Source organism: Manis pentadactyla, chromosome 7 (genome assembly GCF_030020395.1).
Source record: "Manis pentadactyla isolate mManPen7 chromosome 7, mManPen7.hap1, whole genome shotgun sequence".
Lineage (NCBI taxonomy): Eukaryota > Metazoa > Chordata > Mammalia > Pholidota > Manidae > Manis > Manis pentadactyla.
In genome coordinates this window covers 132,353,742-132,380,484 of record NC_080025.1, presented here as the reverse complement: position 1 = coordinate 132,380,484, position 26,743 = coordinate 132,353,742, and the positions used below count along the sequence as shown (strand labels likewise).

At 36.4% G+C, this 26,743-nt stretch overlaps 1 protein-coding gene across 2 annotated transcripts in view; it reads right to left on the bottom strand.

Annotated features, from left to right (window-relative positions):
- Positions 1 to 26,743, bottom strand: part of NUP205 (nucleoporin 205) — a 78,168-nt gene that overhangs the window by 27,093 nt on the left and 24,332 nt on the right. For both annotated transcript variants that reach the window (XR_005028818.2, XM_036905534.2), the window contains 18 exons: positions 25,975 to 26,157; positions 24,554 to 24,604; positions 23,758 to 23,967; positions 21,279 to 21,378; positions 20,722 to 20,859; positions 19,385 to 19,574; positions 18,532 to 18,652; positions 17,018 to 17,099; positions 16,571 to 16,735; positions 16,122 to 16,246; positions 11,928 to 12,042; positions 10,108 to 10,257; positions 9,454 to 9,525; positions 8,935 to 9,092; positions 8,331 to 8,411; positions 7,374 to 7,565; positions 6,595 to 6,862; positions 6,402 to 6,500 (listed from right to left, as the gene is read on the bottom strand). Coding sequence is in view for 1 of the 2 variants with exons in the window: in XM_036905534.2 (XP_036761429.2) it covers positions 6,402 to 6,500; positions 6,595 to 6,862; positions 7,374 to 7,565; positions 8,331 to 8,411; positions 8,935 to 9,092; positions 9,454 to 9,525; positions 10,108 to 10,257; positions 11,928 to 12,042; positions 16,122 to 16,246; positions 16,571 to 16,735; positions 17,018 to 17,099; positions 18,532 to 18,652; positions 19,385 to 19,574; positions 20,722 to 20,859; positions 21,279 to 21,378; positions 23,758 to 23,967; positions 24,554 to 24,604; positions 25,975 to 26,157 (2,500 nt within the window). In the remaining variant the exon portion in view is untranslated. The remainder of the gene's footprint in view (positions 1 to 6,401; positions 6,501 to 6,594; positions 6,863 to 7,373; positions 7,566 to 8,330; positions 8,412 to 8,934; positions 9,093 to 9,453; positions 9,526 to 10,107; positions 10,258 to 11,927; positions 12,043 to 16,121; positions 16,247 to 16,570; positions 16,736 to 17,017; positions 17,100 to 18,531; positions 18,653 to 19,384; positions 19,575 to 20,721; positions 20,860 to 21,278; positions 21,379 to 23,757; positions 23,968 to 24,553; positions 24,605 to 25,974; positions 26,158 to 26,743) is intronic.

Sequence of the window (26,743 nt, the reverse complement as noted above, 5' to 3'; positions counted from 1 at the left end):
GTGGGATTAAACAATTCCCAGACAAACAAAAGCTGAGGGAATTTGCTTTCCACAAACCACCTCTACAGAGCATCTTACAGGGACTGTTCTAGATGGGAGCACTCCTAGAAAGAGCACAGCACAAAACACCCAACATATGAAGAATCGAGGAGGAGGAACAAGAAGGGAGAGAAGAAAAGAATCTCCAGACAGTGTATATAACAGCTCAATAAGCGAGCTAAGTTAGGCAGTAAGATACCAAAGAGGCTAACCCTGAACCTTTGGTAACCACGAATTTAAAGCCTGCAATGGCAATAAGTACATATCTTTCAATAGTCACCCTAAATGTTAATGGGTTGAATGCACCAATCAAAAGACACAGAGTAACAGAATGGATAAAAAAGCAAGACCCATCTATATGCTGCTTACAAGAAACTCACCTCAAACCCAAAGACATGTACAGACTAAAAGTCAAGGGATGGAAAAACATATTTCAAGCAAACAACAGTGAGAAGAAAGCAGGGGTTGCAGTACTAATATCAGACAAAATAGACTTCAAAACAAAGAAAGTAACAAGAGATAAAGAAGGACACTACATAATGATAAAGGGCTCAGTCAAACAAGAGGATATAACCATTCTAAATATATATGCACCCAACACAGGAGCACCAGCATATGTGAAACAAATACTAACAGAACTAAAGGGGGATATAGACTGCAATGCATTCATTCTAGGAGACTTCAACACACCACTCACCCCAAAGGATAGATCCACTGGGCAGAAAATAAGTAAGGATACGGAAGCACTGAACAATACAGTAGAGCAGATGGACCTAATAGACATCTATAGAACTCTACATCCAAAAGCAGCGGGATATACATTCTTCTCAAGTGCACATGGAACATTCTCCAGAATAGACCACATACTAGGCCACAAAAAGAGCCTCAGTAAATTCCAGAAGATTGAAATCCTACCAACCAACTTTTCAGACCACAAAGGCATAAAACTAGAAATAAACTGTACAAAGAAAGCAAAGAGGCTCACGAACACATGGAGGCTTAACAACACGCTCCTAAATAATCAATGGATCAATGACCAAATCAAAATGGAGATCCAGCAATATATGGAAACAAATGACAACAACAACACTAAGCCCCAACTTCTGTGGGACACAGCAAAAGCAGTCTTAAGAGGAAAGTATATAGCAATCCAAGCATATTTAAAAAAGGAAGAGCAATCCCAAATGAATGGTCTAATGTCACAATTATCGAAATTGGAAAAAGAAGAACAGATGAGGCCTAAGGTCAGCAGAAGGAGGGACATAATCAAGATCAGAGAAGAAATAAATAAAATTGAGAAGAATAAAACAATAGCAAAAATCAATGAAACCAAGAGCTGGTTCTTCGAGAAAATAAACAAAATAGATAAGCCTCTAGCCAGACTTATTAAGAAGAAAAGAGAGTCAACACAAATCAACAGTATCAGAAACGAGAAAGGAAAAATCACGACGGACCCCACGGAAATGCAAAGAATTATTGGAGAATACTATGAAAACCTATATGCTAACAAGCTGGGAAACCTAGGAGAAATGGACAACTTCCTAGAAAAATATAACCTTCCAAGATTGACCCAGGAAGAAACAGAAAATCTAAACAGACCAATTACCAGCAACGAAATTGAAGAGGTAATCAAAAAACTACCAAAGAACAAAACCCCCGGGCCAGATGGATTTACCTCGGAATTTTATCAGACATACAGGGAAGACATAATACCCATTCTCCTTAAAGTTTTCCAAAAAATAGAGGAGGAGGGGATACTCCCAAACTCATTCTATGAAGCTAACATCACCCTAATACCAAAACCAGGCAAAGACACCACCAAAAAAGAAAACTACAGACCAATATCCCTGATGAACGTAGATGCAAAAATACTCAACAAAATATTAGCAAACCGAATTCAAAAATACATCAAAAGGATCATACACCATGACCAAGTGGGATTCATTCCAGGGATGCAAGGATGGTACAACATTCGAAAGTCCATCAACATCATCCACCACATCAACAAAAAGAAAGACAAAAACCACATGATCATCTCCATAGATGCTGAAAAAGCATTTGACAAAGTTCAACATCCATTCATGTTAAAAACTCTCAGCAAAATGGGAATAGAGGGCAAGTACCTCAACATAATAAAGGCCATCTATGATAAACCCACAGCCAACATTATATTGAACAGCGAGAAGCTGAAAGCATTTCCTCTGAGATCGGGAACTAGACAGGGATGCCCACTCTCTCCACTGTTATTTAACATAGTACTGGAGGTCCTAGCCATGGCAATCAGACAAAATAAAGAAATACAAGGAATCCAGATTGCTAAAGAAGAAGTTAAACTGTCACTATTTGCAGATGACATGATACTGTACATAAAAAACCCTAAAGACTCCACCCCAAAACTACTAGAACTGATATCAGAATACAGCAAAGTTGCAGGATACAAAATCAACACACAGAAATCTGTGGCTTTCCTATATACTAACAATGAACCAACAGAGAGAGAAATCAGGAAAACAACTCCATTCACAATTGCATCAAAAAAAATAAAATACCTAGGAATAAACCTAACCAAAGAAGTGAAAGACTTATACTCTGAAAACTACAAGTCACTCTTAAGAGAAATTAAAGGGGACACTAACAGATGGAAACTCATCCCATGCTCGTGGCTAGGAAGAATTAATATCATTAAAATGGCCATCCTGCCCAAAGCAATATACAGATTTGATGCAATCCCTATGAAACTACCAGCAACATTCTTCAATGAACTGGAACAAATAATTCAAAAATTCATATGGAAACACCAAAGACCCCGAATAGCCAAAGCAATCCTGAGAAAGAAGAATAAAGTAGGGGGGATCTCACTCCCCAACTTCAAGCTCTACTATAAAGCCATAGTAATCAAGACAATTTGGTACTGGCACAAGAGCAGAGCCACAGACCAATGGAACAGACTAGAGAATCCAGACATTAACCCAGACATATATGGTCAATTAATATTTGATAAAGGAGCCATGGACATACAATGGCGAAATGACAGTCTCTTCAACAGGTGGTGCTGGCAAAACTGGACAGCTACATGTAGGAGAATGAAACTGGACCATTGTCTAACCCCATATACAAAAGTAAACTCAAAATGGATCAAAGACCTGAATGTAAGCCATGAAACCATTAAACTCCTGGAAGAAAACATAGGCGAAAACCTCTTAGACATAAACATGAGTGACCTCTTCTTGAACATATCTCCCCGGGCAAGGAAAACAACAGCAAAAATGAGTAAGTGGGACTATATTAAGCTGAAAAGCTTCTGTACAGCAAAAGACACCATCAATAGAACAAGAAGGATCCCTACAGTATGGGAGAATATATTTGAAAATGACACATCCGATAAAGGCTTGACGTCCAGAATATATAAGGAGCTCTCACGCCTCAAGAAACAAAAAACAAATAACCCAATTAAAAAATGGGCAGAGGAACTGAACAGACAGTTCTCCAAAAAAGAAATACAGAGGGCCAACAGACACATGAAAAGATGCTCCACATCGCTAATCATCAGAGAAATGCAAATTAAAACTACAATGAGGTATCACCTCACACCAGTAAGGATGGCTGCCATCCAAAAGACAAACAACAACAAATGTTGGCGAGGCTGTGGAGAAAGGGGAACCCTCCTACACTGCTGGTGGGAATGTAAGTTAGTTCAACCATTGTGGAAAGCAGTATGGAGGTACATCAAAATGCTCAAAACAGACTTACCATTTGACCCAGGAATTGCACTCCTAGGAATTTACCCTAAGAATGCAGCAATCAAGTTTGAGAAAGACAGATGCACCCCTATGTTTATTGCAGCACTATTTACAATAGCCAAGAATTGGAAGCAACCTAAATGTCCATCAATAGATGAATGGATAAAGAAGATGTGGTACATATACACAATGGAATACTACTCAGCTATAAGAAAAGGGCAAATCCAATCATTTGCAGCAACATGGATGGAGCTGGAGGGTATTATGCTCAGTGAAACAAGCCAAGCGGAGAAAGAGAAATACCAAATGATTTCACTTATCTGTGGAATATAAGAACAAAGGAAAAACTGAAGGAACAAAACAGCAGCAGAATCACAGAACTCAAGAATGGACTAACAGGTACCAAAGGGAAAGGGACTGGGGAGGATGGGTGGGTAGGGAGGGATAAGGGGGGGAGAAGTAGGGGGGTATTAAGATTAACATGCATGGGGGGGTAGGAGAAAAGGGAGGGCTGTACAACACAGAGAAGGCAAGTAGTGATTCTACAACATTTTGCTATGCTGATGGACAGTGACTGTAAAGGGGTTTATAGGGGAGACCTGGTATAGGGGAGAGCCTAGTAAACATAATATTCGTCATGTAAGTGTAGATTAGTGATAGCAAAAAAAAAAAAAAAAAAAAAAAAAAAAAGGGCAGTTCCTGTGTGGTAACCTCCAACGAGTTCTACACAAGGGTATAAAGGGCATATAAAAGTGTAGGCAAAGGGTCTGTTTGTGTTTATACAGAGGATCAAAGCCTAATTGGGCTACCCCGAAAATGAACTAAGATATGATATGAAAAAGAACTTCCAACATCTGCACCCTCTGGAAGACTCATGCCAGAAGATGATCATCAAAAAACCCCAACAAAGATCCACGCACTGCTACAGCTGTAGATGCACTCATCCCACCAGTTCCTGGACCTGCCATGGGAATGAGGAAGGAGATATCTAAGCTGGCCTGTGCATACAGTAAAACAACAAAATTGGACTGGATCTATACTGTTGGAACTCAACCAAGAATTTGGAGAAGTGCAAATTGTAGCGCTCCAAAGTCTTACAACTACAAACTATTTATTGTTAAAAGAACATATGGCATGTGAACAGTCCCCAGGAATGGGTTGTTTTAATTTGTCTGATTTCTCTCAGACTGTTCAAGTTCATTTGGACAATATCCACCATATCATAGATAAGTTTTCACAAATGCCTAAGGTGCCTAACTGGTTTTCTTGGTTTCACTGCAGATGGCTGGTAATTACAGATATGCTTTGGTTATGTAACTATAATCCTATTATGTTAATGTGTGTGTGCAATTTAAGTAGTAGCTTAAAACCTATACATGCTGAAGTTACTCTACAAGAAGATATATCAAAGAAATAATCAATCTTCCCATGTTTTCTTCCGCCTGCTACTTCTATAGCTTTTCTTCTTCCTTCCTAATTACAACCCTTAAATAGAATTCGTGCCTCATATCAAATTTACCGAGTATCATAATTCTTCCAAGTGGTAAAGATACCTCAAGACAAATGCTGGGCATAGAAGCCACAGGGCATAAATATGCAAAGAAGTAAAAAGCTAACTTTTTCAAACAATAAGGCTTCTCTCTCACTTACCGACTTCACATTTCCCTGTATGGCCCCGGAAGATGACTGGTTAGCCAGAGACGGGTAAGATTCCTCAAGGGAGGAACAACCTAAGACAGGCACAGTCGCAGGGGGGCCATCAGGTGAGAAATTGGGGATCAACAGAGGTGAGGCTTAGAACCTCACCCCCCCGTTCTGAGAGAAATCTTCTGCATACGTGGATGTTTTATTGCCCTGGTCTAGCTCGGATTAACACATAGTCTACAGGCACACACCTGATCATCTACATGTGCTCTCTTACAACACTAAACTATGTTTTCTACCTTTATCTTGTATCTACCTATCACTTCAACATTTTATTAAAAATAATAATAATAAAGAGAGAAATGTGGTATCCACATATAAATCAAGTATAAAAACCAAATCAGTATTCATATTTGAACTGACTGTTTATAGTTCATAATGTATGAGCAAAACCGAAAGTTTCTGTGATGACTGCCCTTGTACTGTTCACTATGTAACTTATTCATTATGTAAGAATTTGTTCTACATGTAAAAACTTGTTTGTTATGCCTCAGAAGATTGGAGACTGACAAAAATTAGGCTTGGGGTGGAATAATGATTGTGCATTGAGCATTGACTCCCCTATACAGAATTTTATTGTCGTTAACAACCATTTGATCAATAAATATGAGAGATGCCCTCACAAAAAAAAAAAAAAAAGGACAGACTTCCAATGGTAAAATAAATTAGTAACCGGGATGTAATGTATAGCATAAGGAATATAGTCAAGATATTGTAACAGCCTGGTAGGGTGATAGCTGGAACCTAGAATTATGTATATAAATGTTCTACCACTGTGTTGTACACTTGAAACTCATGTAATGTAATACTGTGTGTCAACTACCCTTCAATAAAAAATAATTATTAAAAAAAAAAAAAAAAAAAAAAAAGTAACCAATCTCTAAAAACAGAAAAGATTAGAAATCTATCTAGTTCTACCTGCTTGTAAGGTATCTGGTTCATCTGGTCTCTGGGCGATCTGTAAGTAATAAAGCAGAGAGCCATACAGGTGTGTCCTCACTCGTTGGAATCCACCACCTAGGGAGATATAAAGAAAGTAAAACCCTTTTCTCAAACTAAAGTTAAAACAAACACAGACGTTATAATTCAAAGGAAATTTAGATGAAAAAACCTGTCTTCAAAATGAAGTCCAACAGTTTCTTCAATATGATGTGAAGTGAAGAATCTCCAATAGAAGCAAAACCCACCACTGGGTTGTCTGCTGGAGGAGGCGAGGTGAGAGAACTATCAAGCAGGAAAGTGTAATGGGCCTCTCCAGGTCCCAAGGCTAAGGGCTGCTTCTGCTCAGTGCGAACAGCTTGGCTCAAGTGAGCAGTCAGGGTGAACACAGCACCTGCTACCACGGGCATTAGCTCCTGTGCTGCTTCATCGTCCAGTATCTTAATGCAGAAAGACAAACCAGAGTGAGGACCCTGCTTTCAGCTAGTCTTTAACATGTTTTGTGTACACTTAGCTTTTGTTACTCTTTTCAACAGAAGTGTATTGCTGAAAGAAAAGAAAAGCTAAAATATGGAGAAAATTTTAAACAGGATTTGGGTAAATGTGGTATTCTTAACTAGATGGGATTCCTACCAGAATTCTCCAGATAGGTTTTTAATGGAAATTTATAAATGGCCTTACCACTAGAGTATACTATTCAATAAGTCTGGGATGAGATCTGTCCATGTCTATTTTTAAAAAGCTCCCTAGATAATTCTGATATGCACACTGGTTGACAGACAATACTGTACAGAATTAATACCTTTCTCTCAAGAAAAGTCTTACTTTAACATCGGCATTGCCCAACTCTACTCCTAATCTAAAATGGAAGAAAAGGAGGGTGGTAAACTATGTTTAAATGGCATGTAAATATCTGTTCGGCAGTATAAAGTCATTTGGGAAGTATGTCACCTTATCATGCACATCCTGTAAAATATCACGAATAATCAGTTGTCGATCCTCTGCCTGAATGAGGTCCTGAGGACAAGCTGTCAGTATAATTTCTACCAGCTGCCTCCACGACTCCAGCACATGCCATTTTGCATGAAGACACTGCAGCAATTTGTTTCTCCCTACCACATACTGAAGTATGGTACTGATTTCCTAAAGCCAAAGAAATTGAATTGCAAGGTTAACACACAGGCAAATAATGTCTCTTACCAACAGTTCCCTGTTTTCAACACCATCAGTTAAGCTGAAAACATTTATAGTATAGTTTAGAAACCTTCCACATGCATGCCAGTCAGCAGATAACTTTTAATGTTATAACGGAGGACATGACTATGAAAAATAATACATAAGGCTCTGTGTGTGTGTGTGTGTGTCTGTGTGTGTCTGGTAAGGAGTGGAGGTGGTATGGGTGGAATGAGTGTTTTAATCCCATCTTCTTTCTTTGCAACTGCCTACTTATACTTACTCCAGAACACTAGAATTGCCTAAAATGCAAGTTCAAGGCATAGCTCTGGGCCTTGTCTTTTATTTCTTTGCCTCTCTCTTTGCTCTAGCCAGTTGTGTTGCCATGCATGTGGGTCTTCCCTTTTGACTTCCTACACATAACTCTCCACTTGTGATGACAAATAACTCTCTCTTTCCTCACTGATAGGGAGCAAGTGAAGTCTAACACACAATACGGACAGGTCGCAAATCTTTAGCCTGGCAGAAAAGATGTTATATATTATGGCATCCAGGCATTAACTTCAGCTCAGTTTATAAAGATGTAAGTTAAAAGATTCCATTAAAGTTTAATTTTTAAATAGTTTACTAATTAATGAACTACAAGTCAACTTACTGTTTTGTCTTGTTAACTTACAATTTAAGTTGTAAAAGTAGATAAAATGTTAAAATGAACATATACTCAATAGGACTTACCTCCATTAGTAGAGGTCTCTGTCCTATAGCTGCCATACCCTGAAGGGCATTTACTTCGGCTACAAGAACCCTATGAAGAAGCTGTGTTAAGTGGGAAAAGAAAGAAAAATAAGACCCTTTCAGACACTATAGAATAACCCCTAGTAATTACTACTAACTGCCCCAGAGGGAAAAGTTTCAGATACCTTTATACATAATCTAACAGTGGCACTGTCCAGTTTCTAGTCAAAATTATTAGGCATCCCTCACGTTCCAGAAAGCAGTACCAAAGAGTCTCTGTGGCTGGTAAATTAGGGCCAACGCCCTGGACATTGTCTGTCTACAAGTGAGGCATTACCACTTGCCGTAGTTAAATAAATATACTTACCATACTGTAAGTATAGCCAGGTGGCATGACAGTGAAGAGGAAGGTGATGGGGAACTTTTTAAAGAGGTAAAGTTAGTGGGGTCTATTCAATTTTATTTCCCAGCTCTTTGAAAAATGAAAACCACAGCCCAATAAACTAGTATCTGCATTAGAAAACAATAGCTGTATGGTCGTATATTTTGCCTGACAACTCAAAAAGTCTGAACCACTTGCTAATACACACTTTACAATCCTCACCTTCACATTGCAGACTGTCTGTCCCCGTAAATTCTTGTGTTCACAGTTAGCAATCACTTGCTCAATCTGGGCCCGATCAAAGAAATCCAACTGCAAAGGCTCAGGGATCTCCTGACTAAAGTCAATCGAGTCCAGAATACTTAGAATTTTTCGGCGTACTAGAAATGATAGAAAGTAGTTCACTTTCACTTGGGACATGAAGGAGAAGAGCAAACCATCGAAACTCACTCTCAAAGACAATGCTATGTTCAGGAAGAGTGTTAGTGTAGAAACTGAAGAAGACTTGTGTTGAAATTTAAATCTGATTTTATTCCTAATACATCCATTTTCAAAGATGTTTTACCTATCCTACCATATTAATTACAAAAAAAAGTATTGTGAGCTGACAAATAATCCTCTATATATTATTTTCTGAATACCAGTTTAGAATTTGAAGATACAAGCATAATAATCATCTCTTAAAATTGTAAGCAATTTAATATGTATCTATAAAGTTACTACAAATTCAAAGGGCTTTACCTTTCGTAGCAGTGTCAAAGTGAAGGAACCCGGAGACAGACCTATTTTCATCTTCTATTCCTCCTTCACCATCTGCTGGGGCACCAATATTAATAAATCACAATCAGAATAACATACTCATAACATTTATCTGGAAAAAATAAACGTAAAGTATTTTTTCCCTGGGTCATTGTTTCTAGGTCACAGGGCCCTCTGCAAGTAGATAATTAAAATGCAAAGATGATGAGGACTTAGCAACAACATTCATCTAATTCTTTCCATACCTATGGGATCCACTTCACAATTGTAAAGAGGATCATCAGAACTCCAAAAGAGGCATCATGCCAGTAGGGTAATTAGCAAAGCTTAGGCTTTATTTGCATGTATAATACTTTAAATACATTAAAATATCTTAGGTCATGCTGGCTCAATGTGACAAACTCCACTGAGCATTTGTGTATGTGAATATAGCAAAATGTGGATGCTTCAAACAACAATAAAATGACAATTATGGGATGATTTTTAAACTTCAAATTTTAAAGAAAAAAATTGTAAAGGCAGAAAAACTTCTTTGGCTTATAATCATATATTAAGCACAAGATTCAGATTTACGCTTGCATTTATACAGACTGGTGAGCAGCACAATATAATAAATGCCAACATTTACATGTGCACCTGAGTATGGTTTCACTGGCATGTCATCCAATAAGAGGTGTAGGAGCCTCTGAGTATGTGACCGTTGACGATTCAGAGAAGTTACCCTTAGTTCTATTGAAGCAGTTTTCATCAGCCATGACATTTGGTTCAGCACCGATATTTCATATTCTGGAAGTTAAATATATAAATTTTGACTCTTTCAGTAATAATGCAAGATCAGGACAGACCTAATCTAAATTCCATAACTCATTAGGTATTTTCCTATGTAACATAGTCAATAATTTAGGAAACTTGAGAACCTAATTGATTACTCTGCAACTAAAATAGAAAAACAGATGCTAAGAGAGGAAAAATAAGCTCGCCTATGTCTATAAGACATGAGCAAAACAAATGAAGAAAAAAAGAGAATCAAGTTTCCATTACCAGGATAATTTCTCACACATCTACAGAATTCTGAGTCTGTCACAGTTTGATGTTAATATAGAACTTAATACTTAAAAAGAAACACAAAACCTCAAGTAACTGTCAAATATACAGCTTGTAAAAACAAAAACTATCAGTTTGATTTTTATTTCACAAAATAAAAATGAAAATAAATTTAAATTGTGAACTTCTATGATGCATCTTAAGATAATCAACGACACTTGGTTTCACATCTAATGAGGGCTGGGCCTTCCTCTGCAGCAGCCACTGAGGAGAAGCAGCCGTGGCTCCATGTCACCCCCTGGCCGTGGGCCTCAAAAAGGGCCGCAAGGTAACAGAAAACAGGAGCGAGCTGAGGCACAGCTACGGCAGGCACTTCACCAAGCACACCAAGTTCCTCCAGGACATGATGGAACAGGAGCTGAAGGCTTGGGAATCACTTATACAAGTTTATAGCTCAGTATTATTTTAATATGCCTGGCTTTGAAGTCCTAAATTCTGACAGTACAAACATAAAATACACCAAATACTACTACTGCTACTACTAAATGAACAGGGCCAGATTAATTTTTGAAAAAGAGATACCATAATGGGCAAGATATTAACTTTCCTTTCTAACTAGATATAAAAGAGGTTTTTGAAAAAAAGTTTGTTACATAAATAAAATCTTAGGACTACAAATAAGACACAGTAATTATGAGGTAAAAAAATTTTTGCATTAGATAATTCCCAAGCGCTTCTCACACCATCAACTCTAGATAGTAAATCAGAACATGATAATTACTAGTAATGGAATTTATTACAAAATTTGTGACTTTAGATTTCCCAAAACATAAAAATGATACAAAGCAAACTTTGAAAAAAATTATAGACCACCACTGTCTGGATATAATGTGAATTCAGAAAATTGCTAAAAATTGATTCAAAAGAAAATTATCTAAACAGAATCCTATAACCAAGGTGGTCAGCTCAATTAGCTAAGTTACAGAGTTTACACCATAATTAGTTTTCAGTATTTCAAGACTTGAGTTGGTTTCAATATATACACAAGAAACAAAAGTAAAACAGATTTTTATAAAGCAATTTTCAAAAATCTAAATCACCAGAATTCTCCTACATAAATATTTTCTTACCCCTTCAACATACTTTTACAAATTTTATTTGGTAGTAAAATATCAAATTCCATCCTTGACAGGCTATTTTTATATGATCTTTATGCTTGCAACCACAACATCAGGCTTCTCCAGAATAACTTACAAAAGCAACCCAAAGTAACAAAGGACCAGAGTAACAAAATGAAGACAGAATTTCACAAACACTACTTAATGGCTACCCAAAGTTATAGAAATAAAAATCACTCAACACCAGCTTTACAAATGTGTTATAATAAATAATAAGGGGAAATAATGTCCTACCTTTGTTAGAAAAAGGTAAATGTTGCAACTGAGAAAATAAGAAATCCTGGCTGGTTCTCAAGTACCTCATAGTAGGACCGGATGTATCAGAGCATGCACATAACTGATATATCACCTAAAAAAATTTAAATAAAATTTAAGAACTCCCCAAATGATTTTTTCTGTGCTATACATTTTAAGATAAAAGATGAACTTACATTTACTAAGTGGAAACTAAGTCCCATCAATAACTCAAGCAAAATAGATAACTACATGTATAAAATAGAAGCTCCAAGTTGTAAGCAGTCCTGTGAACCCTAACTCAAGAAAATACATTGGAATACAATCGAAAGTGCTGCCCACAGTATAGGACTAATCTTGAAATCCCCTGAAATATATTAGTATGTATACATGTAGTTAATAGATTTTAGTATTTTAACTATTATTAGTAGCAAATTACTCAGAAGAAGCTTCTGAAAACCACAGTTATCTTATGTCAACCTCAGGAAGATAAATTTACCAGGATTTAAACAATTGAAAAATTGCAAAAAATATAAATTACACAGATTCAACTAAATGATATAAGCTCTAAATAAAAATTTAACAGAAAATAAAAGAACTAGGGATAAAAGTTTTTACATCAAATGTAAGAAAAAGTGAACAGCTATAATACATATATAGATCTCCATTAGGTATATGAGTATCATAAAGATCCTAACAGATAAAAACAGCAAAAAAAATTCACAGGAGGAAAAATAAAAATAGCCCGTAATTAGAGAAAAATGTCCAACCTCTTCAGTAATAGTAAATAATTAAGGCAATAAGAAGATAGCCCCCTTAATGTAAATCAGCTAACTTTTTAGTTATTAAAAGCAATTTCAGTGAATAGATAAAGAAGATGTGGTACATATACACAATGGAATACTATTCAGCCATACAAAAGAAACAAATCCTACCATTTGCAACAACACAGATGGGGCTGGAGGGTATTATGCTCAGTGAAATAAGTCAGGCAGAGAAAGACAAGTACCAAATGATTTCCCTCATTTGTGGAGTATAACAATGAAGCAAAACTGAAGGAACAAAATGGCAGAAGACTCACAGACTCCAAGAAGGGACTAGTGGTTACCAAAGGTGAGGGGTGGGGGAGGAAGAAGGGGATTGAGGGGTGTTATGATTAGTTCACATGGCATGGGGGGAGTCATGGGGAAGACAGTGTAGCACACAGAAGGCAAATAGTGACTCTGGCTTCTTACTACACTGCTGAACAGTGACTGCAATGGGGTATAGGGAGAGACTTGATAATATGGGGGAATGTAGCAACCATATTGTTTTTCTTGTGAAACCTTCGTAAGAGTGTATATCAATGATATCTTAATAAAAAAAACTGCAATCTCAGTATTTGGAGATGGTAGTGAAAACTTTCCTTCATGAGTGATTCAATTTATAAATATTTAGTAAATGTTTTCCAAATACCAGGCACTTTAGATTCATAAGTTATTGGCACCTCTTAATACCTACTATAATTGTTAGAATTACTTGTGAATTAAAATCTGAAGCCATAAAGTTATTCATATCCTTTGACCCAAGTCTGTCTTCAATTATCTGTAGAATTCATATCTGTAAATTCACCTGCATGTCAAATTTATAATTCCAAAATCAATGCAACGTTTGTGGCCACTCATGAAAAGACACAGAGCAGCAGAAAATGTGAGGTGACTGACATGCTCTCAGCTGAGGCTGAACAAAGCACCACTCTGCCCTCGTTTCAGGTCTCACACTGAAAAAGACGTCCTTTTTGCAATCTATTTAGTGACACATTTTCCATACTTCATACTGAATCACTTTGTCAGTGATTTTGCTGTTTAAAATGGCCTCCTAGCAGTGCTGAAGTTCTGTGTAGTGTTCTTAAGTGCAAGGCTATGATGTGCCTTACAGAGGTTAGGTAAACTTCGTTCAGGTGTGCGCCATAGTGCTGTTGGCCATGAAGTCAATGCTAACGAATCAATGATATACCTTAAGTGTCTTTGAAAAGAAACACATACAAAAAGGTGATATAATCATGAGCTGATGGAAATGCTGGGACCAGAGGTTTACAGGGTTTCTAACTTATGTTGTCCCTAGAAGCCAACAGTTCAATATTCACAATTCAGTGTTCACTATGAATTTGTAAAATGAGTGATGACAATCCATCATACCTAAAGCATAAACTACAAAATGTAATGAAAGATGTTTGCTACAGCAGAGTGAAAATCTGGAAACAACCTAAATGTAATATACATCATGGCGGCATAAAAGTTTATAAACAGAGAAGGAAAAAAAAACACAAAACTGTATGTTTGCTGTGTATAAGTAAATAAACAATATGTATACACAAGGAAAGAGAAGGGAACACAAAGCAAAACTTAAACAGTTCTGCAGCAGATGTATGCCTGTCTTTCAAACAGGTTTAACATTGTTTTTGGTACTCTATAAACAAATAAAAAATTGATAAACTAATACTGAATTTCTCAAAAGAAAACAAAAATCAGTTATTTGTATTAAATGGCCAGTTAAGAAGTTAGAACAGAAGCTCAAATATGTGGGAGGTAAACCTGTTACAGGACACACATACTGAGTCCCCAAAGCACTACAAGCCCGTTACACGGGTGTGCCCGCTGTCCTTTCTAGCTCTCAAGACCACAGGAAAAAGAACCACCCTTAAAAAGAGAAGAGAGCAAGGGTACCGACTCAGGCTTAACTTCACCCAGGCCTTGGCCTTGAATTGCTTGCTGGATGACGGTACCAATAAGGCCCGAATTTTTTCCCTTTGCTAAATTAGATTTATTTAAACTAATAAGCTCTTTTTTAGAGGTTTGAACTTTTTTCTGAAGCAGAATGATGTAGAAACGTATAGGTGAAGGAAGCATTTTCATTAAAAATAGAACAGTGCTTCTTGTTCAAATGCAGATTCTGACTCAGCAGGTCTGGAATGGGGCCTGAGCTTCTGCACTAACAAGCTCCCAGGTGGTACTGAGGATGCTGGACATTCTGAGCAGCAAAGTCGCGGAGCATATGTATTAAACTGGCAGACTGCTGGCATAGGTAGGTTTTGTTTGGCCAGTACAGTGTTTAGAAATCAGAGAAGGTGGCAAACCGGGACCCGCATTATGAATGGTAAAATTTAGCAGGGGCTGCGTAGCACGGCGTGTGCTCGCCTGTCTGTCAGGTTCCCCTCTTGCTCCTTCTCCCCACCGTTCTGTCTTAAATCTGTCTTAAATCTGTCTTCACTCACTTATTTCACTTGCCTAATTCCTTTAGCCTAGATTATTAAGTTAATCAATTGTTTTTACCCAAGCATGTCACCAAGCATTTCCCCCATTAAAGCAGAATTCATTTTGATTCAGAGGAAGACCTAGCTGTAGTACTTTAGCGAAGGACAGTGTTTGGAAAGCCAGAGGCCAGAAGAAACAGTAAAGATTTATAAAGGAAAAGAAGAGAATAACAAAGAAAAATCCCTAGCATGTCACTAGAATTAATGATGCATTTTTATATGAAAATGTAAATCAGTGCTACTTAAGTTGAAAACTGAGTCACATCTTATAAAGCCTAGTTCTTGAAATACTTATAGAATCAATAAAACAGGAAAAAACGTAAGAATAAAACAAAAGTAAACAAACACAAATAAAGCAAAAGTTCTCATTATAGTTTAAACTTCACACTAATTTGGCTTTCTACCACCTTGTACCTAGCTATCAGGCTCCATAATTTACATGGTGCTTAAAATGTGCTTTCACTTCCATGCTTTTACTGCCACTGAAGTCTCAGAATGGTCCATGGCCCACTTCACAGATTAAAAACTCAAGCATGCATAAAGTGAGTAGGTTAAGGGACAGAGATGGGAACCAGAGGTCCTCAGACCAAATCCACTGTTCTCTTCATCAAAAAGAAGCAACTTGAAACTAACATCATTAGGGAGTTTCTACATTATGTGGTCAAAAATCATCTCACAAATTCAATTGCCCTCATTTTTCCAGTGATCAACCTAAAGGATGCATAGATCTACAGGATCTTGGGGCCTGTGCTTTATGGATTTTGTAAATGAAAGACTGGCCAAACCACCAAATGAACTCATTCCAACTGAGTCATACTGTTACACTTTCCTATCTGTGATGTATTCAAGCATCCAGTTCAGCTGCTTCTATTACATGCTACAGAGGAGAGTCTTCTGTGTACCTGGTAACACAGCTCAGCCAGTTGAGGAGATTCGCTCACTGCCACCGGGCCTGTTCTACCTTCAGTTCCTTTTTCCAAGATGTTTAAAATGGCGTGAAGACACGTCCGAGGGCAACCTAACACTCCTACATGAAACCAAAAGGAAAGTCAACTTCTCTTTTAAAATTTCTGCATTAAAAACCTTAAAATGTCTTTACAAAAGTTAAATTCTGTAAACATATGCTCCACTGAAAACACACTTTCAAATACTGATACAGAGAAGTAGTAAAATAAGTTTTCTAAGGCTTAGTTTATCCAGACTTGATCTAAAATCCTAAAAATTGACCCATCACATGACCTTTCACATATTATTTCTTCTAGTGAACTGTCTCATAAGCCCAGCATTCAATAAGGAACATTTAGCTACATAACATGAAAAGGAAAAAATGCCTACTATCTCATTGCTATACCTGGATCTTGAAGGTTTGTGGTACTGACAGGTTTCTTCAATTCAAAGCCCAGTAAGTAGAGAGCAAGATTGGGTGGATTGCGTTCCAGAGAAGTGATGAGAAGATTCAAGATGTGGATTCTTGTTTCCTGATGGATTCTAGCTATTTTCTTTTCAAGTTCTGATCCTTAATGCAGAAATCACAAAATTACAAAACAATAAAAATTTAATGTAAATCAAGTTTAAAAATTATAAAACTTGTATTACAAAGCTCTGTATGTTCTTTATAGTTTCAGGTTACCTGATTAGCCATTATGCTGAGTTCAGATTTAATAGTTTCCCAAAAACCTCATACATTTATGCTAGCAAATTTTCAAATTTCTCTTACATCACCACTAGACAGTTGCCAGTGTTCTTTATATTGTTTATATAAACTAAAAAAAGTACATTAATCTAAGACATAACATACCCTCTTCTAGACGTACAAATTCTTCTGCATCTTCACTATCCAAACACTCCACAAATCCAGCCATCAGCTTCTGACTTACACTCTGAAGTTATATAAAGATTTAAGAAATGACAGAAATTATAAAAAGTTTCTAAATATTGGAGAAACTGTGATAAATATGATACAAAGAAAAAAGGCAAAATCTGTTCCAAGTATTTAGGTTTTTGCTATATTTTTAATTCATAAAAACTCAGTTCATTAAATTGCCATTAAATCTCTATAGAAATAGAAAAAACTTTTAACTTTATTGCTTTCAAAACATTCAAAATATTGATTGTTATTCTCTCTCCCAAAGAATCAAACTAGATTAAAAAAAAATATCATTAGAAATTGCTATTTCATAACCTCTTCATTATATACTTGATGCTATGAGTTCTGAACTAAAATATAAATTCTCATCTTCTCTCTTCAGAAATGTGTTACTTATCACCAGTTTTATTTCCTGAGCTGAGAGACTGGATATTCAGTCTCCCTAGGAAATGTAGCAGGATGTTAAAACTGGTAATAATACATACACAAATGCAAATGAACTGAACATCTTCATCTGCAACATCCCCTATCACCTGGTTTTCATGAACCTCATCCAAAAACATCTCTATTTTACTATAAACAGTGGTTCTCCACCAAGGTGGTACTGCCACTCCAGAGGACACTCAGAACTGTGCAGGGCATTCTGAGTTGACACAACTAGAGGTTACTACTGACAGATAGTGGCAGGGGGCCAGGGATGCTAGGAGTTCTGCAGTATGAGGGAAAGTTACACACAAAATGAAGACCTGTCCCACCCAAAATGCCAGAGGAGTCTGTTTCAAAACACTATGGAGTACAGAATAAAATTCTTCAACTACCTAAGGCAGTGAATTCCAACATTAAGACACAACAGGGTAGATGTCTACGAAGAGGAAAACAAATAGCAGATCCTCTATTTGTAACTAATCAGTGCAAAGAAAGAGACTAGATTATAAATTATAAATTGGATTAATGAGAATAACATCTAAAAACTCTCTACAATGCACTATTAAAATAAGCAACATAAATGTACATCACTAGAAAGCCACAGAAGTACAAAACTCACAACAGTTTGAGACACATTCAGAATTGCAGAGGCTCACTCAGAACACAGGTAAAGGACAGAGGGTGAAACAAAGGATGCAAAAGAACCAAACAGAAGCTGTACTTACAAACCTCACTGCTGCAGTGTGCTTAGAGGAGCAAGTCCCATCAGTCCTTACACTTACTATAGTGTATACAGTATAATAATCGTATACTAGTGTATATGTAGTATTAAGTGAATGATATTGTCTTCAAATACAATCACACCCCAGTACATGGATAGGTTTTCTACTCATCCTACAATAAACATACTTATTCTCAGAGAATTTTTCCACACACAGGAGTAAGATTCCTTCATAAATACTATGACTTCCATATGTATTCAGAACATACCAAAAATTAACAACAACAAAATCAGTTACCTGGTCATGCGTGAAATCACCAACCAATTTTATCTGAATATTGGAGTTGCAAGAGATACAGCAGAGGATCTTGGCACTTTCGAAAGCCAGTTCTGCATTAGTATTGCCATGATATAAGTATCTTCAAAACAAGAAAACATTTGAGGTACAAAGTGATGAAACTTTTGGCTTTTCATTCTTCTCAATAAAGAACATACAGAACTAGGACTTCTACCCACATAGCACTCTTGTATAAATCAGAAAAAGGTTTCCCCTTCTAACTGGATGTAGTCTGTTACAGGTTGAATCATGCTCCTCCAAAATCTCTATCTTCAAAGCGAAATCCAGTGACCTTCTTTGGAAATAGGGTAGTTGGAGATGTAGTCAATCAAATTACGGAGGGTTCTAATTCAGTGACTGGTGTCCTTAGAAAGGGGAAATATGGATGGACACAGATACACACACAGGGAGAATGCCACGTGAAGCTGAAGGCAGCAATCAGGGTGACGTTTCTACAAGTCAGGGAAAACCAAACAATTCCAGCAAACTACCAGAAGGTAGGATATATACAGTGAAAAGTTAGCTCCCCAGCCTTATCCTCCAAACATCCAATTTCCCACAGGAGATAAACAATATTAAGATTATATCATTTTATATTTACAAATGTTTAGGACATAGAATAAATTAGGAAGGAAAAAAAGAAATTGTAAGATTCTGAGTAATTAAAACCAGAGGACCTAGAGAAGACGAGAACAAAATGAGGGGGGTAGCAGGTGAGAAGGGATGCTTTAGGGATTCGACAAGATTTGGAAATCAAAGCCCAAATGCCCATCTGATTCATTTCATCATTTTTTTGTCTACAAATGTAACTAACCTGGCAATATTCACCACATTATCAGCCTTCTTCGTTCTGGGATTGATTCCCTGCAATAGCTGTTCTAAAGGAGAGACTATTAGAGCCAGTTGACTCTCTCTTAGAAGATCCATAAAGAGATTTTCCTTTTGCAGAGTAAGATTGAGAAGTGCAAGACAATGCTGTACTGCTTTCTCCAAGTGTTTCTTCCCTATAAACGAAAAACTGAAGTTAGAAAGTTCTAATGAATCTTAGGAACTCTTGGTCAATTCTTAGGAAAACAAGACAAAGGACAAGATCTACATTCAGTCCTCAAGTTTTCAAACTTTCAGCAGCAACTTCACAGAACTGATTACTCCTCAAAGTCATGGTCATTTTTTGTGACTCAGATTTCTTTTATGCAATGGCTTCTCAGTTATTTTTCCTGTGTATTTTCCCTGATTATTTAGAGCAATAGTTCTCAGAAGGAGGTGATTTGGGCCCTAGAGGGCATTTGGCAATGTCTAGAGACAGTTTTGGCTGTCACAACTGGGGAAGTGCTGCAGGCATGTAATGCATAAATGCCCAAAACCTACAGGACAACCCCCACAACAAACAATTATTGGGCCCAAAATGTCAGTGGTGCCAAGGCTGACAAACTGATTTAGGGTAGCACATATTCATTGTGGAATGTCTGGAAAATAAAGAAGCCAAAAATATAAACAAGGATCAATTAAAATCCCAATTTAACTTACAATTAAATTGTATTTAACTCAAATGAAAACACATGGGCTCTGAAGCCAAACTGCCTAGATTCAAATCACAGCCCTGAACTGAAGATGTGAAACCATTTCACCCAACAATTTCCTTATTTGTTAAAATGGAAATAGTAGTATTTACCACATAGGGCTTTTATACAGATTAAATGCGTTAATATATGTGTTTTTAAAAATGCCAAATGCATATTGAGCACTCAATAAATGATAATAATTAGCAGTACTTTGATGTTAAACTAAATATATTGAGCACTACGTACAGGCACTATAGTAAGTGCTTTCACAAATACTATAAATGGACAACAAAACAAAGTACTTTAGATTTAAATTTAGGCATGTTAAAGATGTAAATGAAAGAAAGATCATTATCATTACCTATAAAAGACCCTGCAATGAAACCGTTACAATGAGAGTCTCTGTACTTTGCTTATACTGTTAATATACTTTCATTGCATGACACACTGAAAACACCACTGCAGATACAGACAAAGAATCTTACACAAAGTGGAAAGGAACTTCACAGGTCATCTATTTAAAACCCAGTTTACAAAAGATGAAAATATTAAAACTGTTTTCAGGACATGAAGACGTTCAGGCACGTACCAGGAAAAGGGGCATAGGTATCAAGCTGCTTAACACCTTCTTCCAGTAAACTAAGAGCAAGCTCCAACATTGGGGACTCATTCAGAAGATGATACATCAGACTAAATCCTGGTGGCTTATAGGCTATAATTTCTTCTCCTAAATAGAATATAACACAGGCCAAGAGATAGTGAATAGGTATTTTCATCACACCCTTAATATGAAATGTATGAGACTTGTAAATTCAGTGGTATCTAAACAGGTGAAGGCACATTTCAATTTAGAGACAGCCACAAACTGTACACAGTGGTGATTTCCCAGAAGCACTGATCTGCTCATAGCAGTTAGTAACCTATTATTATGTTAACTCATTAAGAATCTGTTAAGGCAGTGTTTCTTGTTTTCCAGTCAGGAAAGTTTTACTTTCTTTGCTCAGAGAAATTAAACTGACTAAACCAAAATAACAAAAAGATTAAATTCTAATTTAATTTATAAACTTAGAAATAACTTCAACCTTATAAATAATTTTTTAACTAGCCAACACCCACTTTATTTTTAAAGTGACAGAATTAAGTTACCTTGTAGTTCCACATATTGGTCTACAAAATCTTCAAGTTGAGGCTCATAATCTCTGAGCAATTTATAAAACACCTCCAGAACAACCTCAGCAACTTCCCACTATAGAAAGACACAAGTATTTCATTAACAGTAAAACAGTCCAAGGTGATAGCCTTGCTATGTTTCTCATTCCTCCCACTTTTGTCCAGAAAATGAGTGAAGTCCTTTCTCCAAAATGTCAAGGAGTTCATACTTTTCTAAGAACCTCAGCGGGAGAGATGTAAAAAATCATTTCAACTAATCACTCTTATTTCACAGATGAAGCAAGTGAAGCTCTGAGCATGAACAATTCACCCAATACCATGAAGTCAGGCAACAAAAGTGCCAGAAGTCAAGCCCCAGGCTTGTAATTCCCAGACCTGCTCTGTCCCATGGCTCAAGCCAAAGAAGTTAAGAAGACACAATCACTGGTAGGCTTCCCTCCAATGGTCCCACTAACAACTCTATATTAAAAATGTTTTCAAAAGCTATATAACAACAAAGAAAAACATACCAAAGGAATAATGGTACAGACAGTAAAATTATAACTTTGCTTAAAAATCCACTGCATAAAATTCTAATAAGCCTGAGTTTGGTAACAGTAGACAGGGTGGTTTTTAAATTATCATTTTATAATCATTTCAACTGCACATAATTTTATCAATGTTAAGTTTGGGAATGGGACTGACTATACAGTGATTTTTTTAAATTACCATTTAAGTTATTCACTTGTCTCTATTTTCTAAAATTTGTAAGATCACTCATTTAAATAAAAAAGGGTTATCACATCATAATGGATTTTAAGATTGATAAATATGCATACCACCTCTAACAACTCACTTTGTAATTTATCTCTGTCTAAAGCACTGTTTTTGTGAGAAGCTAGTGCTCTAAAATAACAGTGATAGAAGTTAAAACTGAAGATTTTCAGTGAAATTAATTCACAAAATTGGAGGAAATTTTCTTAGTGTAAATACGCTGGATGGAACTGAAGTCAAGGGGAGGCTGGGAAAGCAGCAAAAACTGAAATGCAGCTATGCTTGGGTGAGAAATAATGACACCTGGGAAAAAATGTAGCCGACGAAAGCTCTACTTAGGTCATAATGACCTTTTTAAGGAAAAAGCAAATAAAGACATTTCTTAAAAATACAAAAAAGCATCAAAGAGAACATTTTGTTGAGGAGATTGAAATTATCAGCATCCATTATTTAGCTCTCAGTGTTTCTTTTTGCTATATGAGAAGCAAAAATTATAAATCAATTGACAAAAATGAACTTCAGGTATCTGAGACTAAATATTAGAAACAAACTATGTCCAATGATAGGGCAATGAATGAACAAACTACTAGATACAAGTAATGATTGGGCAGTCATTGCAAAGACTGTTTTCAAAATCTTTAAAGGCATGAAAAATATCCTCATGATACCAAGCTTAGCAGCCAGAAAGGGATACAAGCTCATATAACTATCTCAATGTAAGTACATATGCTTAGGAAAAAGACTACAAGTAATTATTCTTTGGCAACAGGATTCAGGGTAATATACTTCTTATATTTTTCTGTATTTTCCTAATTGTCCCAAGTTAACACAAACTAAATTATTTTTATAATCATTAATACAAAAATAAACCCAACAGGTTCAAAAAGATCAATAAAAATAAAGCAGAAACGTCCCTACAAGATTCATCCAAGGATATTGTGAGGCAATAAATAGTATTATAAACTAAGTGAATTATGTCACAACCTGGAAGGGTCTCTTACATAGCTTAGTTGTTATGAGCTTGGATCTGGAATCAGAGTCCTAGGTTCAAATCCTGGTCCTGGACCTTAGGCAAGTTCCTTAACCTTGCTAATCCTCCGTCTGTAAAATGGGAATATTAATAGTACCTGCCTCACGGTAATACTAGAGGTAAATAAGAGGATATAGACAGTAAATTCAGTTGTCGGCATGTTGCAACCAGAGCAAATATGTGCATAAAGGTCAGTGCTCCCTCAGCCTCTATGGATGGCAAACATTTCTAATGGATCATAATATGCCTTCTCACTAAGCCAAGGCTCCACAACTCACAAGTGCTACTAATCCACAGAAATTAATATTCAAGTTTAAACTTATTTCCATCCCTAAACTAAACCATCCCAATAAGGACACTGTGTTTCCAACTGACAAAGGTGTGACATTTTCAGTTCAGTTTTGGTTAAAATTTGTTGTTAAGGATCTGAATGGCTATGAATTTGTATCAATAAAATTACTGAAAACTAAAGTCAGTGCTTTGGTTTTAATGCCCAAACTAATTTTTAATGCACATAAACTAATCAGACCATGGACATTTCAGTAGTAAGACTGGATTTTACTAACTTTCATAAGCTAACATGAATTTACAGTATCTTAAACCTTCAATAAAAGAGCAAACAAATAAATGAACAAGGAGAAAAAAGTTTTTCCTTACTTTGAGGAACATTACCTTTTCAGCTGCTCTCCGGTAAGCTCTTGTGCGGAATCGGAGAAACACAGAATCTCTAAGGAACTGCAAATAAGGGTCAAAGCCAGGGGGCCGAAATCCAGCACCCAGATTAGAAGGAAATGAGCTCTCCACTAAGGTACTAATAAGCTGGCAAAAGGCCCGAGTCAGCGGGTATTCTTCACACCGGGATTCTATTTCATTTAGTTCAACCTTCCAAAGAAAAAGAGAGGCAATACAGTAATATAAAGCTATCAACTCTGAAGTGCAAAGCATTTTTGCAGACATTAACTCACTAATATTGATAGATCATCACACCAAAATAAACATAATAGGTAATATTGCCATTTTTCATTAGAGGGAAAGACACAAAAGTACTGTATGAATCTAGATCAATCAGATGGGAGAATTTCAAATTCCCATATAGTGTTCTCAACTTTTAATTGAAAACAGAAATCTTAAATGTTCCTTTAAAAAAAGGGAGGGAGCACAGAGAAGAAACTAAGACAACTAAATTCTCAGTCCAGGTTGACACAAGTAACCACATTAAATTGAGTCTGAACCAAACTTTCAGTTTGGATGACTGACACGTAACATCCTTTTCCAATTCTGAAACCTTAAGTATTTTGGTTCCTTTTATAAAACGCTTCATCACCATTTCAACACTGTCCAGAAAACACTTCAAATGAGAATATATTAAATTTGAAAATTATGGGAACTTAGTAAGGTAATAAGTTTCTTAGTCTTTTTATCATGTGAATATATGAACATAGCATTTAATTTAAAAAGAAAACTTTACCTCAATACCAATAGCTTGCCTCTGGCTTGGAACCCTTACAGTCTGCAGTATCTTGAAATAATAAGAATTAGACGTTAGGAGCATTTGTCATTCATCAATGAGAAGTAGTGGCTTCACAATGTAATAGTCATATTCCTCAGTCACCGCATCCATTATCTTACAGGATGGACTTTCATTAGCAACTGTGTCAGATTCAGACAGAACTTCCAGTTATCTAAGCTTCAGAAAACTGATAATTTCTAAGTGCACACACGATGTGCTTTCAGCAAATTTTCTTTCAGATTTCTAGGAATGAATCTTAAGAGGATTCTTAGCATGAAATCACACTGTTGTTCAAGACACTGGTCTGTTTACAACCAACCCTTTCTTGGTTAGCACCAGAATTCGTAAAAAACAGATTTCTTAGGCATGGCAGAAGTTCTGAGTTGAGATGTTCTGTCCTGACCTTGCTAGGGGTATAAGTGGTCTATGGTATAATTAATTACACTTCATGTTATGTTACTGACTCTCCTTTAAGTTGAGAACATACTGTTAAGTGGAATCATTTTTTAAAAAGTGTTGCTCTAAGGATAAAAACGTCTAAACCATTCACACTGCATTTTCAGCAAACAGGTGCACTAAGCACTCAGGCCACTGACTCAGTAGTGATACACTCAAGAATGAGACAATGAAGGTCAATACCAAACCAAAAGTGCCCCAGCTTCTTGGCACATACCAACTCCCTTAATTTTTGTTTTTATAAAGTATCATTAACATCTTAAGGACACATGTTGGAAAACAGCTAGAATATTTTACTTCTTTAAACATTTCCTTGTCCAGATGTGTCAGAATCATAGGCTCACTTACGTTATTTCTAAGACAAACATATATTCCATCTATTTTCCTAAAGATATTTCTGTAGAGCACATCCTTATTTTCCCTTTTTTACTTTAGCATATATGGAATAACTATACCTTGACAGAAAAATTCTCATAGAGCTTACATCTAAAGAAAGAAAAGTTAATAGAGACACTTCACTCTTCTGGTAGGGGCCAGTAAGGGCACAGAAGAAAAAGGCAGGAAAAAACAACAGGTATTTCCCACATTTAATGAGTACAGATGATGCGTGAAGGCTTCTATCATCCTAGACTGAAAGACAGAGTCAAGGAATTCTGTCTATTGATATCTTACAGACATTGAAAAACAAAGTCTCAAGAGAAGAACCAATCTCTAATAACCCAGAGAAGCTGTCAACTGATCCAAGAGAAAAACCCAAGCCTATTAGTTTCTAATGCTGTGCTTGGCAACAAAACTATAACTTTCTAATTGGAAAGGTCATGGTATTACCGTAGATTTCAAACTGGATGCTCTTGCTTTTGTGATATTATCAAGCCTCACTTCCCAAACTGTAACAACATAAATAAGAGAGCTTGTAAAACTACCTGAGTATATTCCAATGACTGCCAGAGGGAAGCAGCAATTTCAGGAGATTTTCCAAAAGCTGCAAGTGTCTTCAGTAGTTCAGCTTTTAGAACAGGAGGAATGCTGCATTGCAGGAGTCCCAGAATCACCACAACAGGGGTCCACTGAGGATGTTCACAGAGTGCCAGACGAGCATTTTCACTCTGAGAGTTGAACACAAGAAGAGCATGAAAGACTTACAATTTTTAAAAGCTAAGAAAAATGACTGGCAATCATCTAAATGGCTAACATGTATTCTGAGTATTCACAGGCTTAATACACACTAAAACAATAAGCCTATCACTCAGCCAGCCAGTGGAGCAAATTAGATCACTAACTCAGCCAATGTAAAGAATGGACTAGAAACAGCCTTTGCAGAGTTAGTCTTGCCAGCTCTAAGCATAGGAAATAATATATTCAGAGATAAATGGTCTGCCAGGGTCACAAAATCTTACAAACACATGTCAAATCCTTTCTGGAACAATGTAATATATTTTACTATAATACAGTATACAAATGAATAAATACCTTGACCTATTCTGAGAAAAAAAATGAAGATATATATGGTATCAAACATCATTCCATTTTAATTCAGTGAGAAATAATTACTAACTTCATGTTTTAATGTTTAATGTTAAGCATTATCAGAAAAACCAAAAAGTGAGAACACACTATTCCTATCCTTCAGAGAGAATGCCACACTGAGCAACTCTGCTCTAGTAAACAACAGTAACAACTAGAAGAGATTTC